General features: G+C 51.8%; 1 protein-coding gene and 1 pseudogene across 1 annotated transcript; both read right to left on the minus strand.

Annotated features, from left to right (window-relative positions):
• Positions 1 to 315: 315 nt before the first annotated feature.
• Positions 316 to 10,023, minus strand: PRMT2IP (PRMT2 interacting protein). The gene is made up of 3 exons (XM_087824215.1): positions 9,953 to 10,023; positions 3,629 to 6,376; positions 316 to 1,730 (listed from the first exon to the last, which is right to left on the minus strand). Exon 2 carries the CDS (start codon positions 6,322 to 6,324, stop codon positions 3,640 to 3,642), a length of 2,685 nt encoding a protein of 894 aa, XP_087680341.1. The 5' UTR covers positions 6,325 to 6,376; positions 9,953 to 10,023; the 3' UTR covers positions 316 to 1,730; positions 3,629 to 3,639.
• Positions 9,963 to 23,815, minus strand: LOC107535205 (destrin pseudogene; annotated as a pseudogene).
• Between the last annotated feature and the right edge of the window lie 4,166 nt (positions 23,816 to 27,981).

Here is a 27,981-nt window from a genome sequence, read left to right on the forward strand (position 1 = left end):
CCCTCAGTGGGATAAGTCACCAGCATGGGGAGTGGGGAACAGCTGGTGGGCATCTCCTTGGTCCTAAGAGGGGTGTGTGCTGGGTCTGGTGACCAGTACTTCTCCAGGGGCCTCAGGAGGCTTTCCTGAGCAGGGGAAGTGGCTGACCAACAGGTATGTGACAAGGGCCCACATGGCCATAGCTAGCTGGGACAAGGTTCCTGGAGAGCCTTCTGGGCTGGGAGCAGGGACAGCTGCAGCCTTTCAGTGAAGGGCTAAGTACCTGGTGATGACATACTAAACCTACCACCCCCAAACACACAGCTGGGTCCCAAATCCAAAAACAACCCAAATGCTTTAATGTTTATGGCCTGTCTCCAAGGACCAGAGCCTTATTACAAACCTTAACTAGGCTGAGGGCCCAGCTTGCCAGCCTCTAGGCTCAGATGAGCACTGCAAGGAGGTAACCCACAGCAGGCCTGGCTGATGGGGCTCCAGGTCCTCAGTCCACATCTTCAGAGACTTCCAGGACTGAGCTGCCATTCAGCCTGTCCTTTCTAGTCCCTGCAGCTGCTTGGCTTCCAGCAAACACACAACTTTCTTGGGAAAATGCACTGGGTGAGGTTTGGTAGCTCCTGGAAGTCACCAGTGTCAATTTAGGACAGGCCTGGGACCTCCCAGGGGTAAGAACAACAGGCCCAGAACAAGGGTGCCAGTCCCAGGCTGTATCCCCACACCCCTGTAGCATGCTAGGGGAAGGGCAGGCTCCCCCAGGGCTGAGGTTTAGGGCCCAACACCAAACACTGGGGCTGTAGCTGCAGGCATTCCTGTGGGATGACTCTACAAAGTATGGGAGTCATATACACTGTACACTGTATCAAAACAAGATAACCAAGTCCTGTGACACATTAAGACTTCCTGGAGGTTCTGTTTGCCTCAGCCTCAAACTCCAGGCACTGGCTGGGATCTGGGCCCCTGTCCTGTGGAGGAAGCAGACAGCAAACCATAACTGGTGTCAGGCATCACCCTCACAACAACCCTGCGAGGTAGGCTGTGTTGTCCTTTTTTTACAAATGGGTAAATAAGGGCTCGAGAAGTGACTTGCCATATTACACAGCAAGAAACATGGGAGCCAGGGTCTGACCCCAAGTCAGTGGGGCTCTAAAGCCCACACGTCTTTTCTCAGGATGAAACAGAAATCAGTCCTTTCTAATAAGGGACCTCAAGTTATAAGCTCAAGGACTCTCAGCCCAGCTGGAGGTGGAGGGCAGGATGAGAACCAGAGAAGCTCCAAGGGTTTATCTCCTGGCCTGGGCAGCTGGGCTGGCAGAATGGAGGGGTAGAGAGAGATTACCAGACAGTAGCTAACCAAACAGCACCAGCCACCAATGCTACAGGAGATAGCTCTGGCCACCCAACAGCTGTGGGCAGGGTGAGGGCAGGGCTGCTCCTGAAGCCTTGTGGCCCTAAGTGAGCAATGCCAGGCCACTAAGCCAGGCGGTTTCCAGCAGGCTTTGGCAGTGGGCCCACACTGTGTAGCTGGGTGGGCTGGCACTGGCATCATGAGCAGGTGAGGCACAGCAGGACCCTCCCCCAGCAGTTGCCTCTGCTTTCTCCGGGCCAGGAGTTGGTAGCTTCCTCCCTGGCTTCCTGGCCTTGGAGATGGGAGACTTCTGAGCCAGAAATAGGCTCTCTGGCTCATCTCTGGCCATGATGGGTTCTGACACAAATCCAGCCTGTGTCAAAGTCACCTGGAAAATGAACACACAGTCATGCTACAGACCCCAACACCCTCATGTCCTATCTCCTGGTCTCCAAAGCCATCTAGACTAGTGGCTCTTCTTTGTCCCAGGCCAGGAGGGTACCAGCAGGGCCAAAGAAATCATGACCCTTCTTCCCTGCATGTGCATGCTGGCCAGACCATTAAGCCAAGCGTGAGTTTCTCCCTAGGTAATGCCAGAGCTCTGTCTGATGACAGCACTGTGCAGAAGCTGTTTGGGTGCAAGGAAAAGAGGAAAGGGGTCTGACAAGAGGGCTGGGCTGCACAGAACGCCACCATTTTCTATCACATTGCTGCCAGAGTAGGAGCCCAAGCTCAGGCAGGGACTGCCTTGAAAGCAATGCCTGGAGGAAAGGGGGTGAAGGGAGCAGCAGATGGCATGGGAGGGGGCTCCTGACCAAGAGCACACCTACCTGGGAGAGAAGCTGCCAGGGGAGCCTTGTCTTAAGGACACCACAGAAGGGCAGCACCCCAAAGATGGGGTGGGGAGGATCCAAAGCTCAGGGAAGGAGTGGGGACAGGGACACTAAAATCTAGCTAGCCACAGGAAACTGGACCTGTAATTTTTTCACCAGGCCCCAGACTCTTGCAAGCCCAGTCAGAGCAGGAAGGGACTGTGAAGTGCATGGGCTCCACTATCCAGCAGGCAGCCCAGGAAAAATGAACCTGTCTGTCTCTGGGCCCCAGATAGCCCAACTGTACAGGGAGAAGGTAAGGCTGGGGCAGCCTCTGTGTGATGCTGATCGCCCTGCCCCAAATCTCTCAGAAAAGAATGCTCCCACTAACATTCTTTGTGCCCCATTAGGTGAAATGCCTCAACTTCTTAAGTGCTCAGGGGTCAGCAATGCTTATCACCCAGAGGCTAAGCTCCACATCTGCTCCTCATTGCCTCAGCTCCTTCTCCACCCCACCTGGAGTTCTACGGAGACACAGCCCAGATAGAGGCTTGGTGGTGAGAAGACAAGGGAACAAGGAAAGACAGAGTGGGCCTTGATGCCAGATCTCCTGAGATAGAAGAGGCAGCAACAGACACCAATGGGCACCATCAACCACACCAAAGGCCTGGAAGAAGTGACATGGCGCACACCATGAGACATGGCAGAAGTCCCCAAGGGTGAGGTGGAGCTACCTGAACTGATCATGCTCCAGAATGTAGAGAGCACACTGGAGAGCAGTGTGCCCAGTGTTAATTGGGAAAAGCAAAGTGCAAAACAAGGTCCCAACTTATTGGGGCAATTCCATGAATGCAAACACCTGGGAAGACTGAAAACTGTATATTCAAAAGGCCACAGTATTGGGGGGAAGTGAGACCCCTGCTGGGTTTCAGGAATTAGGTATTGGGTGAGTGGAGATGCTGTTCACTGGGGTAGGAAATGAGCTTAGGAGAAAACTCAGGCGTGTGGCTTGGGAGGAGTTAAGGGTGAGAGAATTATCAGTTACAGAAGTCCAGCATGCAGTCAGTTATTTGGGGCTGGTGCTCAGAAGAGGGGAGGCTGGATGAGACAGATATGGGGAAATGACCTCAGATAACAAACAGGGCCTGGGCAGAGCCCCAGAGCCCAGAAAAGACTGCAGCAAAGACAGAGAAGGCACAGCAGAGGAGTGGGTGGATCCAGGAGGACACAATACCAGGATGGCCAAGAAAGCATTTCCATGTGGACAGAGTAATTGGCATGTTCAAAGGCTTACAGAGGAGGCTATGAAGGCTCTCATTGATGCTGGGGATAAAGAAGGATGGGAGGTCCATAAAGCCCACCCTGGAAGGCTAGCCACCCCCTCTCTGGCCCAGGTTCTAGGGACTCTCTGCCCTTTCCAGAGGCCCAGGAATCCCTCAGCCCCTGCCTGTGAGCACTCACACAGCCCACACACCTATCACTTGCTCACACAGCTCCTGTGGCAACTGGGGGTACCCCATGTTCACTCAGCTGGCGGCGTACACAGTCACGCCACTGCAGGCCCAGCAGGTCAGGGTATATGTCAGGCAGCTGGCGCAGTGCCAGCAACTTCAGCATGCGTGAGGTACAGCCATGCAGGGCTCGCTCCCGCAGTGCCCTCTCCTCTGACAGTGTGGTGGGCCGGAGCTCCACGCGGTGCTCCTGCAGCACGTGGTCCACAGAAGCAGGCGGCAGCCTCGGAAAGAGCTGCTCCTTCACCAGGTGGATGGGCACGAAGATGGCGCCAGCCCGCACCACGTGGGGGAAAGGGCACTGCTGCGTGCACACAAAGCGTTGCAACTGGGACAGCAGCTTGCCCAGCAGCCCCTGCACTGCCTGGCCATCCTGCCATGCTGCCTGGCCCCAAGGCCCAGCCATCTCAAGCCATTCGCGTAGCTTCTCAGGTGGGGAGTGGGCCACTGAGCCCGAGATGGCATCACACAAGGATTCATGCAGTCCTGCAAAGTGTTGCTCTGGGGAATCCACTGTGACAGGGGTAGAAGCTGGAGGTGGAGCCTGGGCTGGAGCAGGTGATGGAGCCAGAGTAGGTGCTGGGGTGGCCACGAATACACCTGGAGAACTGGGCAGTGCCAAATCAAAGCAGGCCATGGGCAAGGGCTGTTTGAGAATCTGTAGTCCAGTGGGCACAGATGTAGGGGTGGGTGCAGGCTGGTCAGAGGAAGGGACTGAGGTGGGCCCAGATGGGACCATAGCTGCAGACAAGGGTGCCGGCCGGAGGATCTTGAATTTTCGGAACATGAAGGCCACAGAGCTGTGGAAGTTGGTCTTTGGGATGGTCTCTGTGGCTATTGGCACCCCAGGCAGCTCCAAGACTGCACTTCCTGCATCTGGCACACCCACAGTTACAGGGAGCTTGGAGTGCACCGCAGGACCAGGGACCTTGATAGGAGGAGACTCTGCCATGGGTTTCTTCACACTCAAGTCCAGTGCCACTTCCTCCCTAAGTGAGCAATGCACCCTCAGAGGGGCCTCTTGGGTAGACAGGGTTCCCCTGGAGTCTTTGTCATAGCTGTCCTTGGGGACTGGGGCTGGATCAGGCTCAGATGTGGCCTCGGGTGTCTGCACATCCAGATAGTCACGGTAGGGGGCCAGGCTGAAGACATTGTCAATAATGGGCATGGGTGGAGAGCCAGGGGGCAGTGTGCCTTGGTTCTGTAGAAGAGACTGGTGCTCTTGGGCACAGGGTGGGAGTGTTGGTGGGGTGCGGGGAACTGGACTATCTCTGATAACAATGGGTGCCCCGGGGTGCTCGTTGAGCTGGGACTGGAGCTGCTCTTTCCTGCAGCTGGGCAGCCGTATAGTCTTCTCAGCATCCTGCACCGGCTTCTCAACAGGCCTTACAGGCTCTGTGAATGGCTGACTGGCAGGCAAAGGCTGGCATGCTCGCTGGAAGGCACTGGGCTGTGGCACAGCCTGAACACTATTCTGGGAAGGTAGTGTCCCCCTGAGCCCCGGGGATGCTCCACAGACAGAAAGGTCATCCCGTGCATAAGGAAGGCCCAGTGCCTGGGGGGCAAAGTCCAGTGGGCACTGTGGAGTGAGAGGTGGCTCTAGCTTGAGGCCTGGTGAGGGTACTGGGAGGGGGACAGAGGGGTAGGAATAAGTGTCCAGCCCCACTGCGGGCATACAGGGTGTCTGGGCTGTCTGCTGCCTCAGGAAAGGGCTATTCAGCTCACTGGCTGGGTACCCAACTCCCTTGTGGGCTCCCAGAGGCTGTGGTGGGGGTACTGAACTGTAGCTGCTCTGCTTCTCTGGATGGCGACAGGCTGGAGGGCAAGACAGGGCCTGTGGAGGGTGAGGCAGTGCGTAGTGGGAGGACACTGTATCCTGGTAGGCTGCCCCCAGGGGCTGAGCCAGCTGGGTCCAAGCACTGGGGGGTCCCTCAGACAATGCCCGCTTGGGGTCCCCAGAGTAAAAACCTGCATACTTGGAGGCTAGGAAGCCTGTGCTGTGGTTGGTCTGATACTTGTCCAGGAATAACTGGCATGAGGAGAAACTCCCTGAGGAGTCCTTGCCAGATCCCCCAACTGGCACCCCATGCAAGAAGGTACCGTCCACGGACTGGCCCTTGCCAGGAGCCAGAGTCAGAGAACAATGGGGGTTGGCTGAGGGTAATAGGGACCCAGTCACCAGTGTCCAGTCAACATCCAGTGACCTCTTCACTGCCCCATCCCCCAGGCAAGTCGAGAGTCCATAACACAGAGGGCTGCGATAGATAGGTTTGGGTGCTGCCAGTGGTGGGCCTGAGTAGGAATGAGCCTGGGGACTAAAGGGCAGGAGGTCAACAGGGCCAGAGTCCTGCACCTTCTCAGAGTTTCCTGCTGATGGGTGATAGACCAGGCAGCTGGTGAACAGGCTGTCTTCCCGAAGTGGGGGTCTTGCTACACTGGTAGGATACAAAGGTGGATATGGGGTCCAGGATGCCAACCGCTCAGACCCTGTTTTGGGAGCCCCCCCCATGGGGCAGAAGTAGGCACTCTTGTAGTTGCACGGGTCCTGGTAAGCAGCAGAGGGGCCCAAACTGTGCCCGGGTCCAGAGTTGGCCTCTAGACGGGGCAGCTTGCCGTACATCACAGGCCCCAGGGTGTCCAGTGGCCGTTTCTCTGCCATCACTGTGAAAACGCTTCAAGCCCTCCGGGGCTCCAGCTACTCAACTGCTGACCTGGGAGAGAGAGGGAGAGAGACATGGGCCATCAGAAGAACAGGCTACAGGCAAGTAATAGAGGGCTGCTGCTCTCACTGGCTCACTGCCACACCTAAGAACTTGACACTTAGTAGATGTGCAATAAAGACTCTATGAATTAATGAATGCATGAGCTATATAATGCAGAGGTTCGAAACTTTATATTTTAAGCTGCAGAACCCTTTGTTAATGAATTCTTGTGCAGCAGCCCTACACATACTCCCCCACCTCCACTCCAGGAGCCCCTCTGTTTCACTTTCCTCCACATGACTCCCAAGAGACCTTCCTTGGGCTTTCAGACTGCAGGGCACACAGTCTGAGGAGGATCACTTTGTAGGCTACTCCCTTCCCTCATATACAGATAAGGAGGCCTATTCAATCCCATGTAACTGATGAGAGAGATAGGATGAGAGACAGGCTTCTGACCTCCCATGACAAGATCTTATTCCAAGATCCCACAGTGATCTCAAGATGCCCACTGCAGCCAAGATATAGAATTGTCTACAAATTCAGATTTCCTGTGACACTCTCTATATCTGTTTCAGGAGAGGGCTATATATGCAAAGCAGTCCCCACACACCGAAGGGGCTGGGAACAAAGAACAAGGCAGACAAGGACAGCTTGTCGGTTAATGAGTTTAAAAGGGAGCTTATGTAGAGAAACGCAGTCCTGGACAGCAGCAAGACAAAATGGATCCCCACCCCATTCACCCTCCCACCCCCAGACCATGTGCTTATATCTCCTAAGCAGTGAGAATATGTGAATAATCAAAGGGATCAGGTGCCGGGAGGCTCTGGTGCCAGAGCAAGTCAAGAAACAGATAATATTGAGGGTTTCTCACCCTGGAGAGACAGAACTACTGAAAATCCTATGATCAGCCCAGAGCTGTGTGTACATATTCCACAGCTGACCTGGGGAAAGTTGAGGGGGTCAAGGGTCCAGGTTCACAGAAGTCAAGAGGGCAAATTACCTTTAAGATGCAGTCACTTATGCTCCACACAAGATCTGACCTGCCAGTCTTATAAAAAATGGCAAAGCTAGGCCTGGAACCCAGGTCCCTAGGCCCAGAGCAACACAGATACTGGGCTTGGTTCTGGAGGGTGGCCCCCAGGAGAGGTGGCCAGGTGCATCACTTTGCATAAGCCACACCCCTCCCACCCTAGCCCCACCAAGGCTGTCCTGCAGATGGTGCTGTGTCATCAGCAGGAAGGTCCCAAAATTGTAGGGGAGGAAAGCCTGTGTCCATCCCAGTCCTTAAGCTACAGTTGGCTGTTCCAAGTCACATGGTGACAGCACAGCACCAGGACAAGCAGGTAGGGAGGTGAGAGGAAGTGAATATCCACAGGGAGCCTCCAGGGGGCACAGAGTGATAGTTAGCAATTACCTCCATTGTACTGATGTTAAAACTGTGCCAGAGAAAGACTAAGGCCCTGAAGCAAAGCCAAGCAAAGACTGGGACCCAGGCCCAAAGAGGCCAAGTGTGGGTTTCTTCAAGGTGGTCATGAGGTCAGTCTGCTAGGACCACATTGACCTGCCTCTACCTCCTCTGGTGCCCTGTTCCCTGAAACCCTCAGCTGGCACAGAAAAAATGAATCAGCTCAATCTTGCTATGATTAGGCCACGAGCCAGGTGTCACAGGTTTCCATCACCAACAAGCTAAGAACAGCACCCTGTCCCAGACCTCTCCTCCCTTCTGGCTTGTAGCCAATGACAGCCACAGGCTCAGAGTTAGACCAGCATATTTTGGGGACAGGAAAACCCAAAGGTAGTATGGGGGAAAGTACCCATTCCCATTCTCAGGGTAACTGCACCAAAAGTGGGAGTCTCAGAAAGTTGGTTTATCTCCTGGCCAGAAATTGACACCTCCAGAGAAGGCAGAACAGGGCATCAGGACCACAGTTTCAACAGCAGTGGCCTATACTAGGGACCTCCATCCTATGGGAACATAGCTTTGCATGATAGAGTTGAGTATGGTTGTGGGGTTCTGAACCTCCCCCTCTGCCCTCATGAGCTCTGGAGTTAATTAAGTGCTGGCTCTGTCTCACCCTCCCCACATGCTCCTTGGGGCCTCCTCCATACTCAGTCCCAGTCCCAGGAGTCCTTCTTTCCTGGGCTCTGCCCACTGTGTGCTCTTTGCCCCAGAGACTTCCTGAGATTCCCCTCAGGGACCCAGCCAAGAAATGTGAAGCCACCCGGGGACCCTCAGGAGTCTTTAGGAGAGAGGGGTCTCCAGGGAGCCATCAGAAGACTATGAAGAGTATAGGGATGACCCTACCTCCTGCGAGCAGAAGATGGAGAGCCCAGGATATACTCTCTCAAGTGAGGTCGTTCTCCACTCAAGAGAGTAGCCTCCTTCCATGACACACACATACTGAGGAAGCAAGCAATTGCTTGGAGAAAGGTGGGACCCCAGGGAGCAGGGTCACATCACCCTTTGGGCCATCACACTGTTTGCTGGCTGAGGCTGAAGTTGGGCTGGGAGGCACGTCAGCCAAGGCCCAGAGCAGGGTCTAGAAGAGCCCACCAGTGCCATCCGGGGCCCTAAGCAGCAGGGCAGGCAAACAGCTCCGTGGCCCAATTCCCTCTCCCACCTCTAGGGGTTCCCTGGATGGAGGATGGGAAAGACCAGGAAGAAAGGAGTGATCCTGCCCAGCTGTGGCCAGTGTCTGGCCTTTCTCAAAGGACTGAATAGGGCCTCCTCCCCTGTTCTCACACTTCCTCCAGCTGAGGTTCTGGGACCCTGCTATGCCCAGAACCGAACCTGGGCAGCCCAGGCTGCAGTGGAGGGAGGAGGGTTGCGGGATTGGCCTCCACCAGCTTTCCTCTACCTGCCCTGCCCAGACTCTGGTGCCTGGAGCCCTCAGCGGACCTGGTTTTGTGGCTTCCGGGTGTTTCCATGCACTGGGGCGCACGTGTACCCCAGCAGGCTGATATACAGGCTGCCACCACGCATACAAACCCGTGCCAGCAAGTATGTGCATGGCCCACCTCTGTACACACGCCCCACAGAACTGCTCTCCCCTCGCTCGGGCCCCGGCACACGTGTGCACGCAGGCTCCCCGCATCCAGCCCCACAGACCAAAACCCAAAGACTGGCGGGACATCCGGAACAGGGGGCGGCCCGGCAACAGAATCCGGGGAGCCACCGCCTCAGGATGATCCCGCCAGTCTGGGCTGCGGCCAAAGGGTGAGTCAAGCCGTAGCGAGGAAACCACAGGGCCATCCTGTCCCAGCAGGGCGCGTCCATAGCCTCGGGACGCCCGCCGCCCCCCCCGCCCCCCAGCTCCGCCTGGCCGGTCCCTAAGAGCCAGGCCCCACGGGAGGCCCGAGGGATCCGCCCGCTCTCCTTCTGGCCAGCCCCGCGCCCGGGCCGCGCAGCCGGTCGGCTGGGGGCCGGCGGCAGCTAGGAGCCACACCACCTTCGCTCAGGCCGGGAGATCCATTCCCGGGCGGGCCGGTAGGGGCGCCCTGAGGCGGCGCCACCCACCCCTTCTCCACGCGCCCACAGCAAACTCGGCCCAAGTTTCCGCGCCGGCCCAGCGGGTGAGCTCCTACCTGCAGGGCGTCAGGCGGCCGCTGCAGCAGCTCCGGGCCGCAGCCGCATCCTCCAGCGCCGCCGAGGCAGTGGGCTCTTGTCCCGCTGGGCGCTGCGCGGGAACTCGCGGGGCGCTCGGAGCCTGGAGCCAACCTCCTCGCGGCCGTTTGCGCCGCCGCCGGGCGCCGTCTGTGGTCCCGGGAGGGGCGGGCTGGGGGCGGAGCGGAGGCGGGGCGGCCAGCGCAGTCAGGGCAGAGCCAGCCGTGCTTCTCGCAGCCCGCATTTCCCTGGGCCCAGGGTTCGGAGGACCTGCGTGGGCCAGTCCTCCTAGGACCCTGCCGCAAGCGCTGTGTACTGTTTGTACCCGACGTACTCTGCAAACCAGTGCTGGTCGCGCCCATCACACGCCTTCATTCAGCCACTCCATTAGACCATTCATTCATTGTCACTTCCTAGGTACTTGGCCTTGTGCATGCCACCTAATCTTGTTGAGCTTCAGTTTCCTTATTTTAGTAAAAGGAAATTATATCATAGTGGTAGTGTTGTAAGGCTTAGAAGAGGTTGTATTAAAATATCTGGCACACAGTAGGTCCTCTGGCTCCCTTGGCCAGTACTAGTGACATTAGGGGGATGGAGAAGGGCTCCTTAGTCTCAGTGCAGCCAGTGAGGACAAATTCCAGACAGATGTATCTCAACTCCTGTTAGAGCACCACACCTGGTTGAGGAAGGGATGATTTTCCTATCCCTGTAGTGAGCCAGGAATGAGTGAGCCAGTTACTGGGTGGAGGTGGGGGAGGTTGTTGCTAAATAAGCCTGAATGGGTACCTCTGAATGTTTTTGGCAAATCTCCCTCAATGAGATAGGCCTGCGCATGTGTAGCCTGGGAGGTGAGATGGGGTGAGCATTCCCAGCCAGAATGGTATGTTGCTAAGAGAGGGGCTGGAGGGGTAGAAGAGCTGTCCCCATTTGCCCAACTCTCTGGCCTCCTGATTTGTGATGAGAAACCCCTTGGTGCTGCTACCTTCTCTGAAGAAATCTGGTTAGTTCCTGGGCTGCCCAAGAACTGGGCACAGGTGTGTGAAGTGGGGGAGAGGGGTATGGGTGGACATGCCAAAGGTATGTTCATGGGGCAGGTATGTGCAAAACCATGGGGCAAAACCATCCAGGCTGCATGCTTAGATCTAAAAGGTCAGGGCTGCCTGAGTCAGAAGGCAGCACAGGCCTGAGGCCCCAGGTTCCAAGAGTCAGGAAGCTGCTGGAGCAGCTGGAGCTAAGGAGGAGGTGCTGGACACTACAGGTAGGAAAAAGAAGAGGAGTAGAGGTCATCTGGGAGGAGGGAAGAGTATATCACCTAGTTGAGAGCTGGAGGGTCCTTAGAAATAGTCTGGAGAAATCTGGGGAACAGAGACTCAGAGACAGTTGGGGCTTTCCAAAGGTCACACAACAGGCTGGGGATCTTCCTGCTGTCACACCTTAGCATCAGGAAAACACATCTGTGTGCTGACAACTAGGGGTCATGTCCAACTCTCAGGTCACAGGCTGTTCTTCCCTATCCTTGCTCCTCACCAACTCTGCCTTCCCCTCCCCCTCATCCAGCATACCATCCTTTTGCCCTGCTATTTGGGGGATGGAAAGAGGGCAGTGTCTCAACTCTTAGGGTCGACTACTCTCAGGTTTTGTGCTCAGGTGGCCTCGTATTCTCTCCAATCTCTCTGAGCCTGAGTGAGACCCACCGAGGCCAGGATGAGCCACTGAGTCTTGTCTTAATTCAGGGATACTCACAAAGGCAGCAGCTCACTTAATCAGTGCCTTGTCTATTCCTTTTCTGCATCACTTAAACATGTTGGAATATAAAGAGAGGACACAGGGTGGGGGATGTGGCAGTCACTTTGTAACTCTGAGCCTCAGCTTCCTAATCTGCAAAATGGGAACCATGAGATCTGCCTCATAGGTCAAGATGAGAGTCAAACAAAATAAGTGTGGGAAATTGCTTATAAACTGTAAAAAGCTCTGTATAGTGTCAGCTGACTGTCAGATCCTGAAGACCCTGACCTTGCCCTTTTCTACTCCACGGGTCATGTGCAGAACCTATGGAGAGAGGTGGCTATCGAGCCTTTGTTGGATGAAGGGAGGTGATCAATACAATGGGGCTGTTTTGGGAGCTCCCACGTGTTTATTAGGCTGTGGTCTTGTAGAGGAGAAATGGTATTGGGGTTGGAAGGAATAATCTGTCCTTATGTGGACTTCCTGGGCAGAGTTAACAAAGAAAAGTAGCATAGAAGAGCCTGGAAAGGAGGTTTCACAATCACTCCCCCCAACACACATACACATATACACACAAACACAGCACACCCGGGTATGCACAGGCTCCACAGGTATACACTCTTCACCCACCCCACCCCAGACACAGGTTACTGCTGGCTCCCTGGGAAGGCAAGGTAAAAAGTTAGCTCCTCAAACCTCAGCTCGTTAATGTGGCCATGCCTGCTATTTACAAAACTCTTTCTTTCCTTGGAGGAGCTCCTCTTCACCCCAGAGAAAGGAGATATGGCTCTGGTAGTCACCCTATAGATAGAGAAACAGAGAAGTGTGGCACCTTTCCCTGAGACACACAGCAATGCTTTCCCCATTCCTTTCAGACCTAGCTGTAGACATTGCCTCCTCCATGAAGGCGTCCTGGACTGCCATTATAGCATTCTCTGCCCTCTCTATTCCTCATCCCTCCCTTACTCCCATCCAACAGAGTTGGTGGGTGGGCAAGACAAGGAGCTCCTACTTGGAGCATGGCCCTGTCAGTCACTTGATAAATATTATGTCAATTAATTCTTACAGAAAACATATGAGGCAGGAGTTTGAATACACGCAAACTGAGGTTTGACCTACTGAATTGTGTGACCTTAGGCAAGCCCCTTGACCTCACGTCTCAGTTTGCTGCTCAACTGGGAATAATTAGAACATGTCCCAGGGCTTGTGTGCATCCAATGAGTTCACAGCTTTCTTTATAGTAGGCCCTCAACCAGTGGTAGCTCTAGAGGAGGAGTGGTGAAGCAGCCAGCCCCATAACCAAGAAATGGAGGAGCTTGGATTTCCCCCCAAACCCTCCTAAGAAAAGGCTCAGGCAAAGCTGTTGGTCCAGAATCCTCTGCTATCTCAGCATGCAGAGCCTGAGAATTGAGCTGTACCAGTAGCCAGTAGCCTGGGTTCAGAGCCTGGGTTGGATAGGACCTGGGGGTGGGACAGGGTCATGGGATCTGATCAGAGTGAGGTGAGCTACTTCCAACGCTGTGCTGGCAAACCAGAGCTTCCTTCTGCAGGGAAGGCCAGAGACACAGTAAACCTGTTGCCTTGCCATGGTAAGCAGGGAGTGGGGAGCCCCACCCCACCTCCAGAGGAAATCAGTCTCTCAGAGGGGGATCCCAAATACAGAGAAAGGCAGATGGGCCTCTCTGGAGAACTGTGACTATCAGCCTACTGGCTACAAAAAAGAAAAAAGCCCATACAATAGTTTGAGGACCTTACTACAAGGAAGGGGGAGCTCTCTGATTAATTAACAGCCAGTGAAGGTTGACTGTCCTTCCCATCTTTCCTCCCACCAAATAATGACCCTCCAGGCTTTGTGGTGGCAGTGAGAGGGACCCAGGTGCTGTTTCCTAGTGCAGTGAGAGAGGCAGGTGGAAAACAGCTCAGTGCACTCCACTGTGATGTGTGCTTGTGTGGGAATGGGGCTGCTGCAGAAGCCTGAGGAATAGGGGCTGGGCCTTGAGTGAGAAGTTCTCTCACTCTGGCTGTGCCAGAGCTCAGCCACTGGGGTGTCTGGCTTGGTACTGGAAGTGAAACTGGAACCAATAGTGTCCATGTGGCCTGTCACTACCAGAGTCAATAAGTAGAAACAAGGTTGAAGCTTTGAGGTGCTTTATTCAGATGCCAGAAATCCAAGAGAGTGGCAGGTAAATACCCTGAAACACTGCTCTAACATCTGTCTCAAGGCAGCCGTTATATAGAGTTAGAGGGTGGGAGAGAATCTAAAACTACGTGAGTTCTCAGGGTCTGTTTTCTATCATTGTCCTCATAAAGATTAGCCCTCAGAATTTTGTCTCCCTTCAGGCAGGGCCTGACCTTGATTTGCTCTCAAAATGTATCTTCTTTCTGAGTGGTGGACCCATCTGGACTCCAAGGCCGCTTATCTTTATGACTCTGTTTTTCTTCTTACAACACGTCCTCCACAGTTTCCCAGGGTCTGTAAGAAAAATCTCTTATCTATAGTTAGTATAATGAATAGCTATTAATCAACTGTGATTCTGTTCTTATAGCATGCCCTTCCCCTATCAGAAGCAGTGGGAAACATTCCCTCCGGAGAGGTCTTTCCAATGCCCATAACTGACTCTGTTGGCCCCCTAGTGCCCCACTCTGGCTTCTGCTTGCTTCCCTATTGCCACTGCAATCCCCAGAGCCAGCCAAAGTGCCTTGCTGGGTTATACCTCCATGCTTTGGGATATGCTCTCCCTCAGCTTGGATGCTTGTCCAGCTCTTTACTAGCTTCTGTTGGCCTTCAAGACTCAGCTTAGGCCCCTTCCTCCAGAAAACCTCCTAGAGCTCCAGGCTGTTTTTAGTCACCTCTTTTGAGGCATCATGACATTCTGAACTCATCTCCATGCTGAAATTGCCTGGTTATAAGCCTGGCTCCCTACTAGACTGTGGAGGGACCTCCTCCAGGGCAGAACCTGGGTCTGCCTGTGCCCTGGGACTCCAGTGCCCCACACAGGGCTGAGTCAGGCCATGGCTATGGAGTGCAGGGTGCATGGTGAAATAGGACTCTGCACATCTGAAAGGGAACAAAGGCAGAAAACCCTCCCCAGGCCTTGTGATGAGGACCTGAAAGGAGCCTCTGTTTCCCAAAGCTCCCCTTCAAGCTGTGCACTCACCCTCTCAGCCTCTCAGGACCCATAGCACCAAAACTCAGACCAGCAACAGCCTGCTGCCAGCCCCCATTTCAACATGGGAAAACTGAGGCATAGTAAGGGACAGCCACATATCCAGGTTCTGGGCCAAGCTGACCTAGAACCCAGGACTCCTAAAGGCCTGTTTAGCCTGTACACAGGCTTTCTTTTTTTTTTCTTTTCCCTTTCTTTCTTTCTTTCTTTCTTTCTTTCTTTCTTTCTTTCTTTCTTTCTTTCTTTCTTTCTTTCTTTCTTTCTTTCTTTCTTTCTTTCTCTCTCTCTCTCTCTCTCTCTCTTTCTTTTTTTTTTAGAGAGAAAGGAAGAGAGAGAGAAAGATTGATTTGTTGCTCCACTTATTTATGCATTCATTGGTTGCTTCTTGTATGTGCCCTGACTGGGGACCAAACCCACAACCTTGGCATATTGGGACAATGCTCTAACCAACTGAGCTACCTGACCAGGGCCAGCTTCCTTCTTGTTCTGACACTGCCTGTCCCTTCCCGTCCCACCTCCTAGACCTAGGATGGAAAAACACCTGGCTGAGCTCCACCGGCATGCCTCATGCTGCCTGCAAACCCATCCTTAGGGGTCCCCAGCCTGGGCTGGAGGTGTGAGGAGAAGAGGAAGAGGAGCCCCTATGCAAAGGGGAGAGGCTGATGCATTTCCCCCTCAGTGTTGCAGCAGGTTGCTCCCCACTACTCCTAGCCTGGACTTCTGCCAGCCTCCCTAATCACCTCCTTTCCTTTCCCCATCCAGGGCCCCTCTCTGGGGATCTCCTCCCCCAGCCTCTGTGCCCTGGGCCAGCAACATAGCTATTCCCAGGACAGTGATTTGGGCCTGTGCAGACTGTGCCCACACTGACTCCTGCTCAGTGCCTACCTTGCTTCAGCTGGCCTCCATTTTGGCCTCTGTTAGGAATCATCTTCCTCTAGTTCCCCAGTTCAAAGGTCTTGAGGGGCTGCTAATCAGCTCCTCCTGGCCCTATCCGAGCCCCTTCACCAAATACTGGAGCACTCTCCCCTCCTATCATGGATAGATGGGGTGGAATGTCCATAGAAGCCTTCCTAAGGCTGGTTGGGTCGTGGGATCTGTGCCAGGTGGTTGGTGCTGGCCCCTTGTTAGCACCCCACTGGGATCTCCAACACTTAGGGCTGATTACTAGGCAATGGCATCAGAGGGCTCAGCTCTGGCTTGGGGCTGGCACAGCAGCTGCTGCTGAGGGGGAGGCATGCAGCCAGGCCAGCTGAGGCCAGGGTCATGATAGGGAGGCCTCATCCTCCCAGGAGGTGTTCGGGTGGCTGCCTCAGCTCTGCAGCTTCAGATATTCCTTGTCATTATCTCAGCTTAGACTTACAGTCTTGCTCTAGGAAAGGGTCTCCAGGGTCTTCCATACAAACACCCACACTCAGAGCCCTCAGGTTTCTGGGAGGCTGAGTGAGAGCAGAGAGGGACACTTTTTCCTCTTAAGGGGTTGGGGCTGTGGCTCTGATGCCTTACTGACCACCACCCTGTGGCCTAAGATGCAGACCGTGAGGAGTCAGATTTCCAGCACGTAGGGCTTAGGCTTTGGGTATAAATCTTGCTCTGCCTTTCAATGGCTGTGTGGCCCTGGACATGCTGATCCCCTGTCAGGGCCTGGCTTGCCTTACCTATAGAACGGGGGTGATGAGACCTGTCCTGTAAGGCAGTGTGCAATATAGAAAGTGCTTGGTAAATAGAAAAACAAATTAAAAAAAAAAAGAAAAATATAAAAATTACAAAATAAAATAAAAAAGAAAGAAAGAAAAAGAAAAAGTGTTTGGTGCGGCACCTGGCACAGGCCCCCTCTCCACACCTGTCACTTGCTTCCTCCAAGTCGGGCTGCGTATTCAGTCCCAAGCTTCCCTGATTGTAAGGGGACATGATTACATACTTTACAGTGCTGACAGCCCACACACGGGCCACCTAGCATTGCCAGGTAACCCAGGAAGTGCCATTTTCATGTCCAAGAATAGCCTTGTGCCCCAACCCTGCACCTTGTCCCCCATCCCTGCTGACTTGATTTTTTTAAATTTAACACTCATAGCCTTTACCATGTACCAGGCACTGTTTTCAATACTTTACAAATATTAATGTGTTTAATTTCTTCAATCCATTTAATGGATTAAGCCACTTAATCTATTTATTTTATTTATCTATTTAATGGATTAAATAAAGGAATGCTGAGGTAGACCCAGGGAGCTGTGGTGGGACAGGAGCCCAGGCACAGCTCTCTTCCGTGCTGGGGTGGCCTCAGCTGTGCTGTCGGGTTGGGTACCAGTCCTGCCTCCTGCCACAAAGCCAGCCTGGGCTGGCGCAATCATGGGAAGGTCAGAGTTTTGGGAAGAACAGTGATGGCTAATTAAAACTTCTGTTCAGGGAGGCCCTCTTGGGGCCTAGATTGCCTCAGTTAGTTCCTTTAGGGAGAGCCTCTAATTGGACCTCTGGGCCCTAGTAATGATGCAAGCTCACCAGGCGGAGGATAACAGGCAAGGAGGGAGGGAAGAGGAGGAAGGAAACAGGTTGGCAAAAAAATAATGATACCCCCCCTCTCATTGTGAGGGTAGTGACTTGGGAGTCCCCAGATTGTCACTTAATTGCTGTGGAACTTTGGATTAGTTCCTTGGCTTCTCTGAGCCTCCATTTCCTCATTGAAAAGTGGAGATAATAAAAACTCCAGCCCTGGAGGGTTGCTATGAAAAGGTATACATGAAAGTACCTAGCACGATGCCTGGCTCAGAAGTAGGGATTCATAAAATTGGAGCAATTATTATCATGTTGTTAAGCCAGTGTTACTATCAAAGGTCTTTCATACCTGAGCTCATCTAGTTCTGAGAGCATCCTGGGAAGGAGGAGAGTGGGGACAAGCATTTGGCTGAGGGAGGTGTTTAGCCTCCCAGCTTTCTCTCCTGATGACCTGCGTCTGGATCCTGGGCCCCAAGAGCCATGTGGAGGAGCAGGAATAGGGGCTGTGGGTGCCTCCTATTGGAAGTCGTCAGGAAGAAGGTCATGGAGCAGCCTGGGATGCAGATGGAACCAGAGCCTGCAGTATAGAGAGGACCTAACTAGTCAGAAAGGAGCAGAGATTCTTGGTGGGGGTGGGGGAGACGACAGTCAAAATAAAGGCCTGGAGACCTGAGGGAGTGCAGAGTGAGTTCAGAAGCCACAGGCAGCCAATAGGGCTAGAATTGGGGTGGGTCAGGGTGCTTGACAGCCACCCCTCTACATTGATGAGGCCTGGGGTCTTGCCCTAGGTGACGAAGTCCCCCCTAGCTACAGAGTGGGCTGTGAAGAGGGGAATAGAATGAGGGAAGAGGGTGGTACCTGTTTCTTTCTGGTTGCAGCAAAGTAGAACTCACTAACTCTCCTGACCTCTGTCTGAGGGTCAGTCTCGTCCCCCACCTGTGATGCCTCTATCATCACAGAGCACAAGCCTATCTCCCTGGGCTTTCCAGCCCCTTTGGGAGGCCACACAGGCCTGCTCTCAGAGGGACAGGGTCCAGGCCAAGGTCCTGACTACAGATGGCATGGGGTGAGCCCCAGACACCTCCAAGATGACCCAGCTTAGTGACATCACCCCTGTTTTCACAGGCTGCCTCCAGCGGCACCCAACCCACGTTTGCCTAAGCTGCAGCAGGCCTGGAGGCCCCCGAATAGGACAGTGGGACTCCTCCCTCCTTGGTACTCCCTCAGAGTAGAACATTCTGCCTCCCAAGCACTCAATGAGTCCTTCCAACAAATGCAGACTCAGAACACAAGTCCTTTCAGGCCAGGGCCAAGGCGTGGAGGAGACCCGGATGCTTTTATTAGTTAAGAATGCTTCCTTTATTACATAAAGCCAATACAGCTACTTTTAAGTTCAATAGTTTGTATGTCTCTATATTGTTGAAAGTGTTATGCCTGTGATGTTAAAGACAATCACTTCCAAGTGTTATCAGGTAGCAGTTTTCTTTGGGTGTCATCATTTGTCATACCTGTTCCCCATTTCACATACAGTTGGCAAGTAGCTCTAGTTCTTCAAGGCCCCGGAGTAAACATATACCTAATGTTCTTCCATACCTTATTGTACCAGAAGCAACAAAGTTCTGAAGGAGAAACAAATATATCACAGGTGTCCCAGTTTATCAGTATACTGTTTTATCATTTTCATTAATAAAGTGTATTACAATGGAACCCTAATTATAATTGGTTGTTACAAGATTGCACATTCTCCTGAGGACACATCATGAATTCTTAAGATGCAAGGTCACTCTCAGAACAACCTCCCATGTTTGAAATAGTGCTTGAAATAAGGCTTTGCAAGATCAGCACTGATTATAAACGTACACAGTTCTGAGACAGTCTTCACTACACATCTGGTAGAATTAAAAGACTGCTTGACTTAATCTTACTGTAGTTAGTATATTAGTGTTATTACATGGTGTGAGAATTGTTTTTCATTGTTCAGTTTAGCTCAAGAGAGAATAAAGAATTTCGGCAAAAATTATAACCAGACAAACATGAAATGAAAAATAAAAATAAAAACACTTCCTCGGGGCTGCTGGTTCCCTGGAACTCCATGATAAAAAACCACCAACAGAATTTTACCCAAAGGCAGAAAGAGTCATTATTATACATACATCACAAAAATCCCAGTCTTAGCCCTGGCTGAGTAGCTCAAGTTGTTTTGAGTGTTGTTCCCATATGCCAAGGTTGTGGGTTCAATCCCTGGTCAGGGCACATACAGGGGTCAACCAATGAATGCATAAATAAGTGTCACAACAAATCAATGTCTCCCTCTCATCTCCCCCCCTTCCTCTCTCCCATCTTCTCTCTCTAAAATCATAAATAAAAATTATTTAAAAATTATAACCACATTATGACCAGTTCCCTAAGCGAAAGAAACAAAGTACTTGCTGAGGTTAACAAAGATACAGTAATTCTCTTCATATGACCTTGACTGTTATGTGAATTGCATTATTTAAAATCATGAGCTTAGGAGAAACAAGGTAGCAGCGTAGGTAACCACTGTACCTTCCGCCTCCCACAACCACATCAAAATTACAACTAAAATACAGAACCGCCATCACTCAGAACCTCCTGAAATCCGGCTGAACAGAAGCCCTGCAACCAGGGAGCTGAAGAAGCACCCAGACGGGTAAGAGGGGCGGAGACGCGGGCAGATCGGGGCTGAATCCCGGAGACTCCACCGGAGTCCCAGACCCGATGCCACGGTTTAAACCCGGGAGGGACATCTCGGGAGTGGAGGTTTCCAGAAGGAGTGAGAGGTCCCAGCCCCACATTGGGTCCCCCAGCACAGGGCTCCAGGGCTGGGAAGAGAAGTCCCCACAACTCTGGGCTATGAAACCAGTGGGGACTGTCTCTGAGGGTCGCAAGGCTGCAGGAGCCCCAGGCTTTCCTCTTAAAGGGCCCGCGCACAGCCCACCCACGGACTTACTCAGACGTGCTCCCTCTGAGCCCCAGCACTGGGCAACAGCTTAAAAGGAACCTGGGACACTTGGGGAGGAACTAACCTGCTTAAAATCTGGATGAGAGGGGAAGGTGCAGCTTTCTCTCAGACAGAGGAGATGGCAGAGGCCATTGCTCCTTTGGAGAGCCCTCCCCCCACACAGCCGGCAGGCAGGCACCATATTTGAATCTCCGGCACCTGACTCACACCTTTGGCCCCGCCCTGGTGATTCCCAGAGACCCCGCCCCACCCTACTTTCTGGCTCATCCAATCCATTTCCAGTGGCTTTTCTATCCAAGTGGCCTTTCGAGCCTTATGCTTAAGACTTTCCTAAAATCTCTCAAACAAGCAGTAGTGTGCCCCATATGACTTGATAAGTGGCCCCAGGCCTGGCACTAGGGGCATTCTGCATTGGTTCATAGCTTGGCCTCTCCTGGACACCTCCAAGCCCAGCACAAGTAGCAGCCAACTACGGTTTGCTGTGTAGCTCATGCTAGGTCGCCCTGGGCAAGGCACTGGCAGAGGCTGACTTTGCACCTTCCAGGAGGCCCCAGAGACAGTGCACGTGGTGGTCAGACTCGACCACACTGGATTACAGCCCTACCACATCCACGAGTGACACACTCAAGGGGCGCACTTGGTGAACACCAAAGCTCCACTGAAGTAAATCCTGCTCCATAGGGGTGTCTCCAGTACAGCAGCTCTTTGGCTGTAGTTGCAGCTGGTCCTCACAGCCAGCTGGTCAGGAAGTCGATTCCTCCCAGTGATGCCAACAGCAACCAAGGCTCAACTACAACAGGACAGAGCACACAGCCCACACAGGGGAGCACCTAGAAGGCCCAGCTCAGGTGACTGGGGAGGTTGAGCTACTGGACCCTACAGGACACCTACTACACAAAACCACTCTACAAATTCCAGGAGACATAGCAGCTCTACCTAATACATAGAAACAAACACCTGGGAGCAGCCAAAATGTGGAGGCAAAGAAACATGTCACAAAGGAAAGAACAGAAGAAATCTCCAGAAAAGAGACTAAATGAAATAGAACCAAGCAAGCTACTAGACATAGAGTTCAGAATTATGGTTATAAGGATGCTCAAGGGTATTGGTAAGATTATTACGAAAACAACTGAGACCATCAATGACTTAATAAAATACCTATCAGAAATGAAGTCTACACGAACTGAAATGAAGAATAATTTACAGGGAATCAACAGTAGAGGACACTGAGAATCAAATCAGCAACTTGGAACAAGAGGAAACAAAAAACACCCAACCAGAAGAGCAAAAAGAAATAAGAATCCAGAAATAAGAAGATAGTATAAGGAGTCTCTGGGACAACTTCAAGAGGCCCCAATATTCGTATTATTGGGATGCCAGAAGGAGAGGAAAGAGAGCAAGAAATTGAAAACCTATTTGAAAAAATAATGACAGAAAACTTCCCTTACCTGGGGAAAGAAAGAGACTTACAAGTCCAGGAAGCACAGAAAGTCCCAAACAAGAGGAACCCAAAGAGGCCACAGCAAGATACATCATAATTAAATTCCAAAGGTTAAAGACAAAGAGAGAATCTTAAAAGCAGCAAGAGAAAAGCAGTTAGTTACCTACAAGGGAGCACCCATATGACTGTCAGCTGATTTCTCAACAGAAACTTTGCAGGCCAGAAGGAAGTGGCAAGAAATATTCAGAGTGATGAAAAACAAGAACCTACAACCAAGATTGCTCTACCCAGCAAAGCTATCATTTCGAATTGAAGGTCAGATAAAGAGCTTCACAGATAAGAAAAAGCTAAAGGAGTTCATCACCACCAGTACTACATGAAATGTTGAAGGGTCTTCTTTAAGAATAAGCTAATGGCCCAGCCAGGTGTGGCTCAGGGGCTGAGCATCGACCTAGGATCCAGGAGATCAAGGTTTGATTCCCGGTTGGGGCACATGCCTGGGTTGCGGGCTCAATCCCTGGTCCGGGCCTGTTGGGGGCGTGCAGGAGGCAGCCAATCAATGACTCTCTCATCATTGATGTTTCTATCTCTCTCTCCCTTCCTCTCTCTGAAATCAATAAAGACAAAAAAAAAAAGGATAAGCTAATGAACAAAAGAATCTGACGAACTAAATAGATCCAGAAACATTGATGCATGCAGCAGATGATCATATTTCAGAGGAAAGAGGGAAGTGGGGTGGAGGGTGGGAAGAGATTAACCAAAGAAGTTATATGCATATATGCATAACCCATGGACACAGACAATAATGGGGTCAAGGCCTGGGGAGGGGGTGCGAGTGAGGTGGAGAGGGTCAATTGGGGGGGGGATGGGACACCTGTAATACTTTCAACAATAAAGATAAATTAAAAAAAAAAATCATGACCTTAGCAAAAATCTTTACAAGCCAGCTCATCAAAATAGGCATTTAGTCAATAAGAATTTAATTTCACACCAATAAAACTTTAGATTTTAGATTTATTTAGGGCTGTTTGCACATGTTTATAGAATATTTAGTTTACTCTAACACATGACAAGATAGCTCCCCCTCAGTGAGACTCTGGCCTAAACATACTTGCTTTACTTATATAGCAAGAGGATAACATTAAACATGGAAGCTTTTGATTTGTGGCACTGAACAGTGACCGACACAGGGCATCCTTCAAAGGCTACAATTAAGGACCCACCTAATTTTTCTGCAGTACAAGTCTGATTGAGGTCTTCTGGCCCTTTTGCTTGATATTTGTGTTTTATGCTTGAATTTATTTATTTTACGATTTTTTAAAATTGATTTTTGTTTTTTAAAATATATATTGATTTCAGAGAGAGGAAGGGAGAGGGAGAGAGAGAGAGAAACATCACTGATGAGAGAGTCATTGTTCGGCTGCCTCCTGCACACCCCCGACTGGGGTTTGAGCCCGCAAACTGGGCATGTGCCCTGACCGGGAATCGAACCACAATCTCCTGGATCCTAGGTCGATGCGCAACCACTGAGCCACACCTGGCTGGCCTTTAAATTGATTGTTAGGGAGAGGGGAAAGAAAAACATTGATGTGAGATCAAAACATCTATCAGCTGCCTCCTGCATGCCCCCTACTGGGAATGGAGCCCCAGAATCCAACGGGCAACCTTTCAGTGCACATGACACACCAAACCAACTGAACCACACTGGCCAGAGGCTGAAATTTCTTTTTGATTGCATCCTTAGAGCTTGCATAGATCATTTTACTTTTCAGAGGTGCTAGCTCTGGTGCCCACAGAGAAAACATCAACTCCTCTTTTCTGGATTCCTGAGTTTCAAAGCTTGCATCATATAAAGCACAGTAACAGTCTTTCTCAGGAAGCATTCCCACAAAAGGCTTGCAAGGATCGGTTATGGTTACACCAAAATCTCATTGCCTTCTTCTACAATGATGTACTTTTTTTCTGCACTGAGACAAAATGACAGCCTTCTTTTTCTTGATTTCTTCTGATGTGGAACACTTCCTAACTTTAATGTCATAAAATATGGGACATATTTCATCAGCAGCTTGCACTCCTGAGGTTATCTTTGCTGTAGGGATGGCAAGGATGTAGGGGAGGGAGTTGGCTGGCCTGGCCTCCTCACAGCAGCAGGACCCAGCCACTGAGCGAGAAAGCACTCTTGGTGCAAGCCTACCAGGGGACAGGAGGCAGGCAAGTGCCTCTGGGCCCAGACAGGACTTCACATATCATGCGCTGCCCCCCACCCCCATGTTTGCATTTTAAGGCAGATGATCAGCCCTAGTAAATCAACCATTCATGAGCAAACACTGCCTGCTTGGGATGTGGGCCTTGGCCTCCCTTCTTACCCTCTGCCAGCAGCCCCCTCCCCTCATGCAGTCATATCTCCTGTCAACCAGGCCCTCTGTAACTCATTTGGCTCCAGTTAGCTCAGTAATTAGCACCTCATCAAGCCTGTCTGCCTTTGCACAGCTCCCCTGGGAAGGGGTTTCAGGAAGTCTCCATGACCTCATGGCCTAGGACTAGAGCAAGTTCAGGCAGGCCAAAGGGCCAGGCTGCAAGGGCCCCCATACCCACAGGTGCCCCCAAGCATTCACTGATATATGTTTCCCAGCACTGGGCAGTAGTGTCAAGTGAAGAACCCCTCAGGGACTGGGAGGCAGAGGAGCCCCACTCAGGACAGGGCTTCTCCCAGCAATTCCTAGGACCCTGTATCAGCACCCACACACACCTCCTCAGCAGCTCTGCTTATTTGAGGATCCCTGGCTGGCTAGGATATCAGGGGCATGGGCAGGGCAGGGGGAATGGTAGGAGGACAGCAAAGTCCCCAAGGTCCCTTAGGGAAGGAGGCAAAACCAGTTGGGGTCAGGTCAGGGAACTGAGAGGAGAGTGGGGATGGGGGTGGCCTGTGGGTAGTTGGGGCAGAGAAGGCCTCCTGCAAAAGAGGCAAGATGCTGTCACAGGGTGTGCGGACCACAGCAAGTGGAGTGGCTCTGGGGTCAGGAGCAGGCCAACACATTTCCTGACTGAGCTCAGTTTCCCCACCTTTATTTATTACTATTATTTTTTAATCCTCACCCAAGGACATGCTTAGAGAGAGAAAGGGAGAGAGAGAGAGAAAGAGAGAAAGATCAGTGTGAGAGAGAAACATCAATCGGTTGCCTTCCATATATGCCCCAACCGGGGACTGAACACGCTACCCAGGTATATGCCCTGACTAGGACTCAAACCGGCAGCCTTTTGGCGTACAGGACAACAGTCAACCAACTGAGCCACTCCAGCTGGGCAGTTTCCCCGCCTTTAACATCAGGGCAATAATAGTAACAGCCCCAGGCTCCAGAGATTACAGGAGGTGTGGTGTGGTGTGAGCAATAGTGCTGCGGGAGACAGGCAGCAGCGGCACCCAGGCCGTGGGGCAGGCGGCGGGCATCAAGGGAAGCCACCTCTTGTCATCTCCCCCACCCTCAACTCAGAGCTGAACTGACCCAGGGGAGAGAGGTTTCAGTGGGAGTGGGGGTCCCACCAAGGCCTGCTCAGGCTTGGGGAGAAGAGCACATCAGGGCTGGGTGAACCAGTGTGAAGGCGCAGGGGACCCGACAGGCAGGAAGCCCCCCTCGCCCCCAGCCGTCACCCCAGCTGAGGCCTGAAGACTGAGGCAACCTGGGATGTGGTCAGTCATGAGACTCAAGATGCAGCTGCAGGCCAGGCAAAGAGCCTTCAGCTGGGGAGAGGCTTGGCTGGGGCAGGACCTTTTTCGTGGGTGAATCTCCAGTTCAGTGCAGAACAGTCCCACTGCTGCTGCCTCACTGTCCTGGCACCGTGAGATAAGCACTGCCTTCTTAGGGATGCTCTGGTGAAAAAGGCACCAGCCACCAATCCAGACCCAAACCCCAACTTGCCACTCATGACTGTGGGACCTCGGGCAAGGCCCTTCGCCTCTCTGAGCGCCAGGGTCCTTGACTGTGGGATGATGATCCTGGCCCAAGTTCATGGTAAGCACCAAGTGCCTACTGTTCCCATGAACTTGAATGGGCCTGACAGGCAGTAAGCACTGCGTTCCTTCTTCCTCAGAAGTTCTTGGGACCTCAAGAAAGTGTGGGGTTGAAGTCTGTTTTTCCTACTCTGAAAGAGAAGTTCTGTGAGTCAAGGTGGGAATGCCAGAAAGCCACAACCACCTCACCAGTCTCTCCTCCCTCCAAAGGCTCAGTGCTGGAGGGGAGAGGCAGGCAAATCCTTCCAATAACACCTGCTTTCAAGCGTCTAGCTCCCAGCTTTCCCTCAGGTGCCCCTGGCCAGCCTACTTCCTAGTCCCTGTTTGTTTCCCATTCCTATCCTGATTCTGAGGCAACAATCAGGAAATGCACCAGGACAATACTAATATTAGGGACAAAGGCCTTGAGATGGGTTTGTTCAGGTAAGGGGAAGGAATGCTGAAAGCCTATGGCTCCTTGTCTCCAGTGGGTAATCAGAGGGGCCCCCACTGCCCTGGCATGGACTTCCTTGCCCATGATAATCTCCTGAGTGGCACCCTCCAGAAGTCAACAGGAGCTTCCTGTGACCCACAGTGAGGGTGCTATGTGCTGACTTCAGCCTGAGCCCCGCCTGTAGCCATGATCCCTGTTTGTCCTCAGAAGGGGCAGCATGAAGCCCTTGAGGGCAAAGTGTTTATAAAAGCATTTTAGGGCAACTGGGGAGACTGTGCCCACTGCTCAGCCATCTATGGGGCAGTGGGAGGTGGTAGGGAATGCTGGCAAACCCAAGAAGTGGATCTGGGCTTGACATGAAAGACCCGCCCAGCTCCTTGGGGCCCACTCGACCATAGCTGGTATCTCTCATTCATGAACAGCCCTGTATTTCTCAGCAAAGAGTGGACTGTTTGCACTTTCCAGTGTGGATGAAAAAGGAGTTCTATGAAAAGTAACCTCACAGGGTGATCTGATCACAAATTCCTACCTGGACAGGCCGTGGTGGGTAGTCACACACCAGGCCTCTAAAAGGTTTATCTTGGCCTTAAGCAAGCCCTGTCCATTGTTCCTGTGCATATAGGTTAACTTGCCTTTGATATGCCAGGAGTAATCCTCTTTTTCAGACCCCTTGGAGGTGTAACTACCCTCAAGAGAGCACATGTTCTTGTTAACTATCCTGTAACTCAATCATAGAGATTCCCCCACACCCTCCCTTGCTTTCTCCCACCTTCATGTAATATTTCTTAAATTCCCTCCTTAATTCTAAATGTATAAAAAGAACTGTAAAACTGTAATTCATCTGAGCATTTGAGATCTTGCTTCCCAGCATGTCATCAGCTTGGCTCAAATAAAATCTCATAAAAATTCTCTACAGGTTTGGACGTTCTTAAGTAGAAAGTATGTTATGAGACTAAATTGGAAAACCACTATATCAGGTGTACAGGTCAATATAAACAATAGGAATGAATGGGTAAATAAATGTACAAACCCTTGAGGCTGCTCTAACATTTTTTATCCTCACCCGAGGATATTTTTTCCACTGCTTTTTCAGAGAGAGTGGAAGGAAGAGAGAGAGAGAGAGAAACATCAATGTGAGAGACACATCAATTGGTTGCCTCCTTCATGCGCCCCAACCAGGGCCGGGAATCAAGCCTGCAACCAAGGTATGTGCCCTTGGTCAGAATCGAACCCAGGACCCTTCAGTCTGTGGGCCGACGCTCTAACCACTGAGCAAAACCGGATAGGGCAGAGGCTGCTCTAGCTTTTATTTTTAAATTTTTTTTGGTCTGATTATTTTTTGATTATTTTTTATTTAAAATATTACAAATGTCCCTTCATCTCCCCAATGACCCATTCCACTCTGTCCCACCCCCCTCCCCAGTCCCTTTCCACACCATTGTCCGTGTCCTTGGGTTGTGCATATATGCATATAAATTCTTTGGTTACTCTCTCCCCCTCCACCCACCCACCCTCCTCCGTCCCTCTGACATTCATCAGTCTGATCCATGCTTCCATGTCACTGAATCTATTCTGTTCATGAGTTTATTAAGTTCTTTAGATTCCTCGTATAAGAGAGATCATGTGATGTTTGTCTTTCTCTGCCTGGCTTATTTCCCTTAGCATAATATTCTCCAGGTCCATCCATACTGTCCCAAAGGGTACGAGATTCTTCTTTACAGCTGCGTAGTATTCCACGGTGTAAATGTCCCACAGCTTTTTT

Source organism: Miniopterus natalensis, chromosome 1 (assembly GCF_054644295.1).
Source record: "Miniopterus natalensis isolate mMinNat1 chromosome 1, mMinNat1.hap1, whole genome shotgun sequence".
NCBI classification, from domain to species: Eukaryota; Metazoa; Chordata; class Mammalia; order Chiroptera; family Miniopteridae; genus Miniopterus; species Miniopterus natalensis.

What these genes read in the sequence shown, in the direction of transcription:
- PRMT2IP (XM_087824215.1), bottom strand. Translation starts at nt 6,324, where the DNA reads ATGGCAGAGAAACGGCCACTGGACACCCTGGGGCCTGTGATGTACGGC.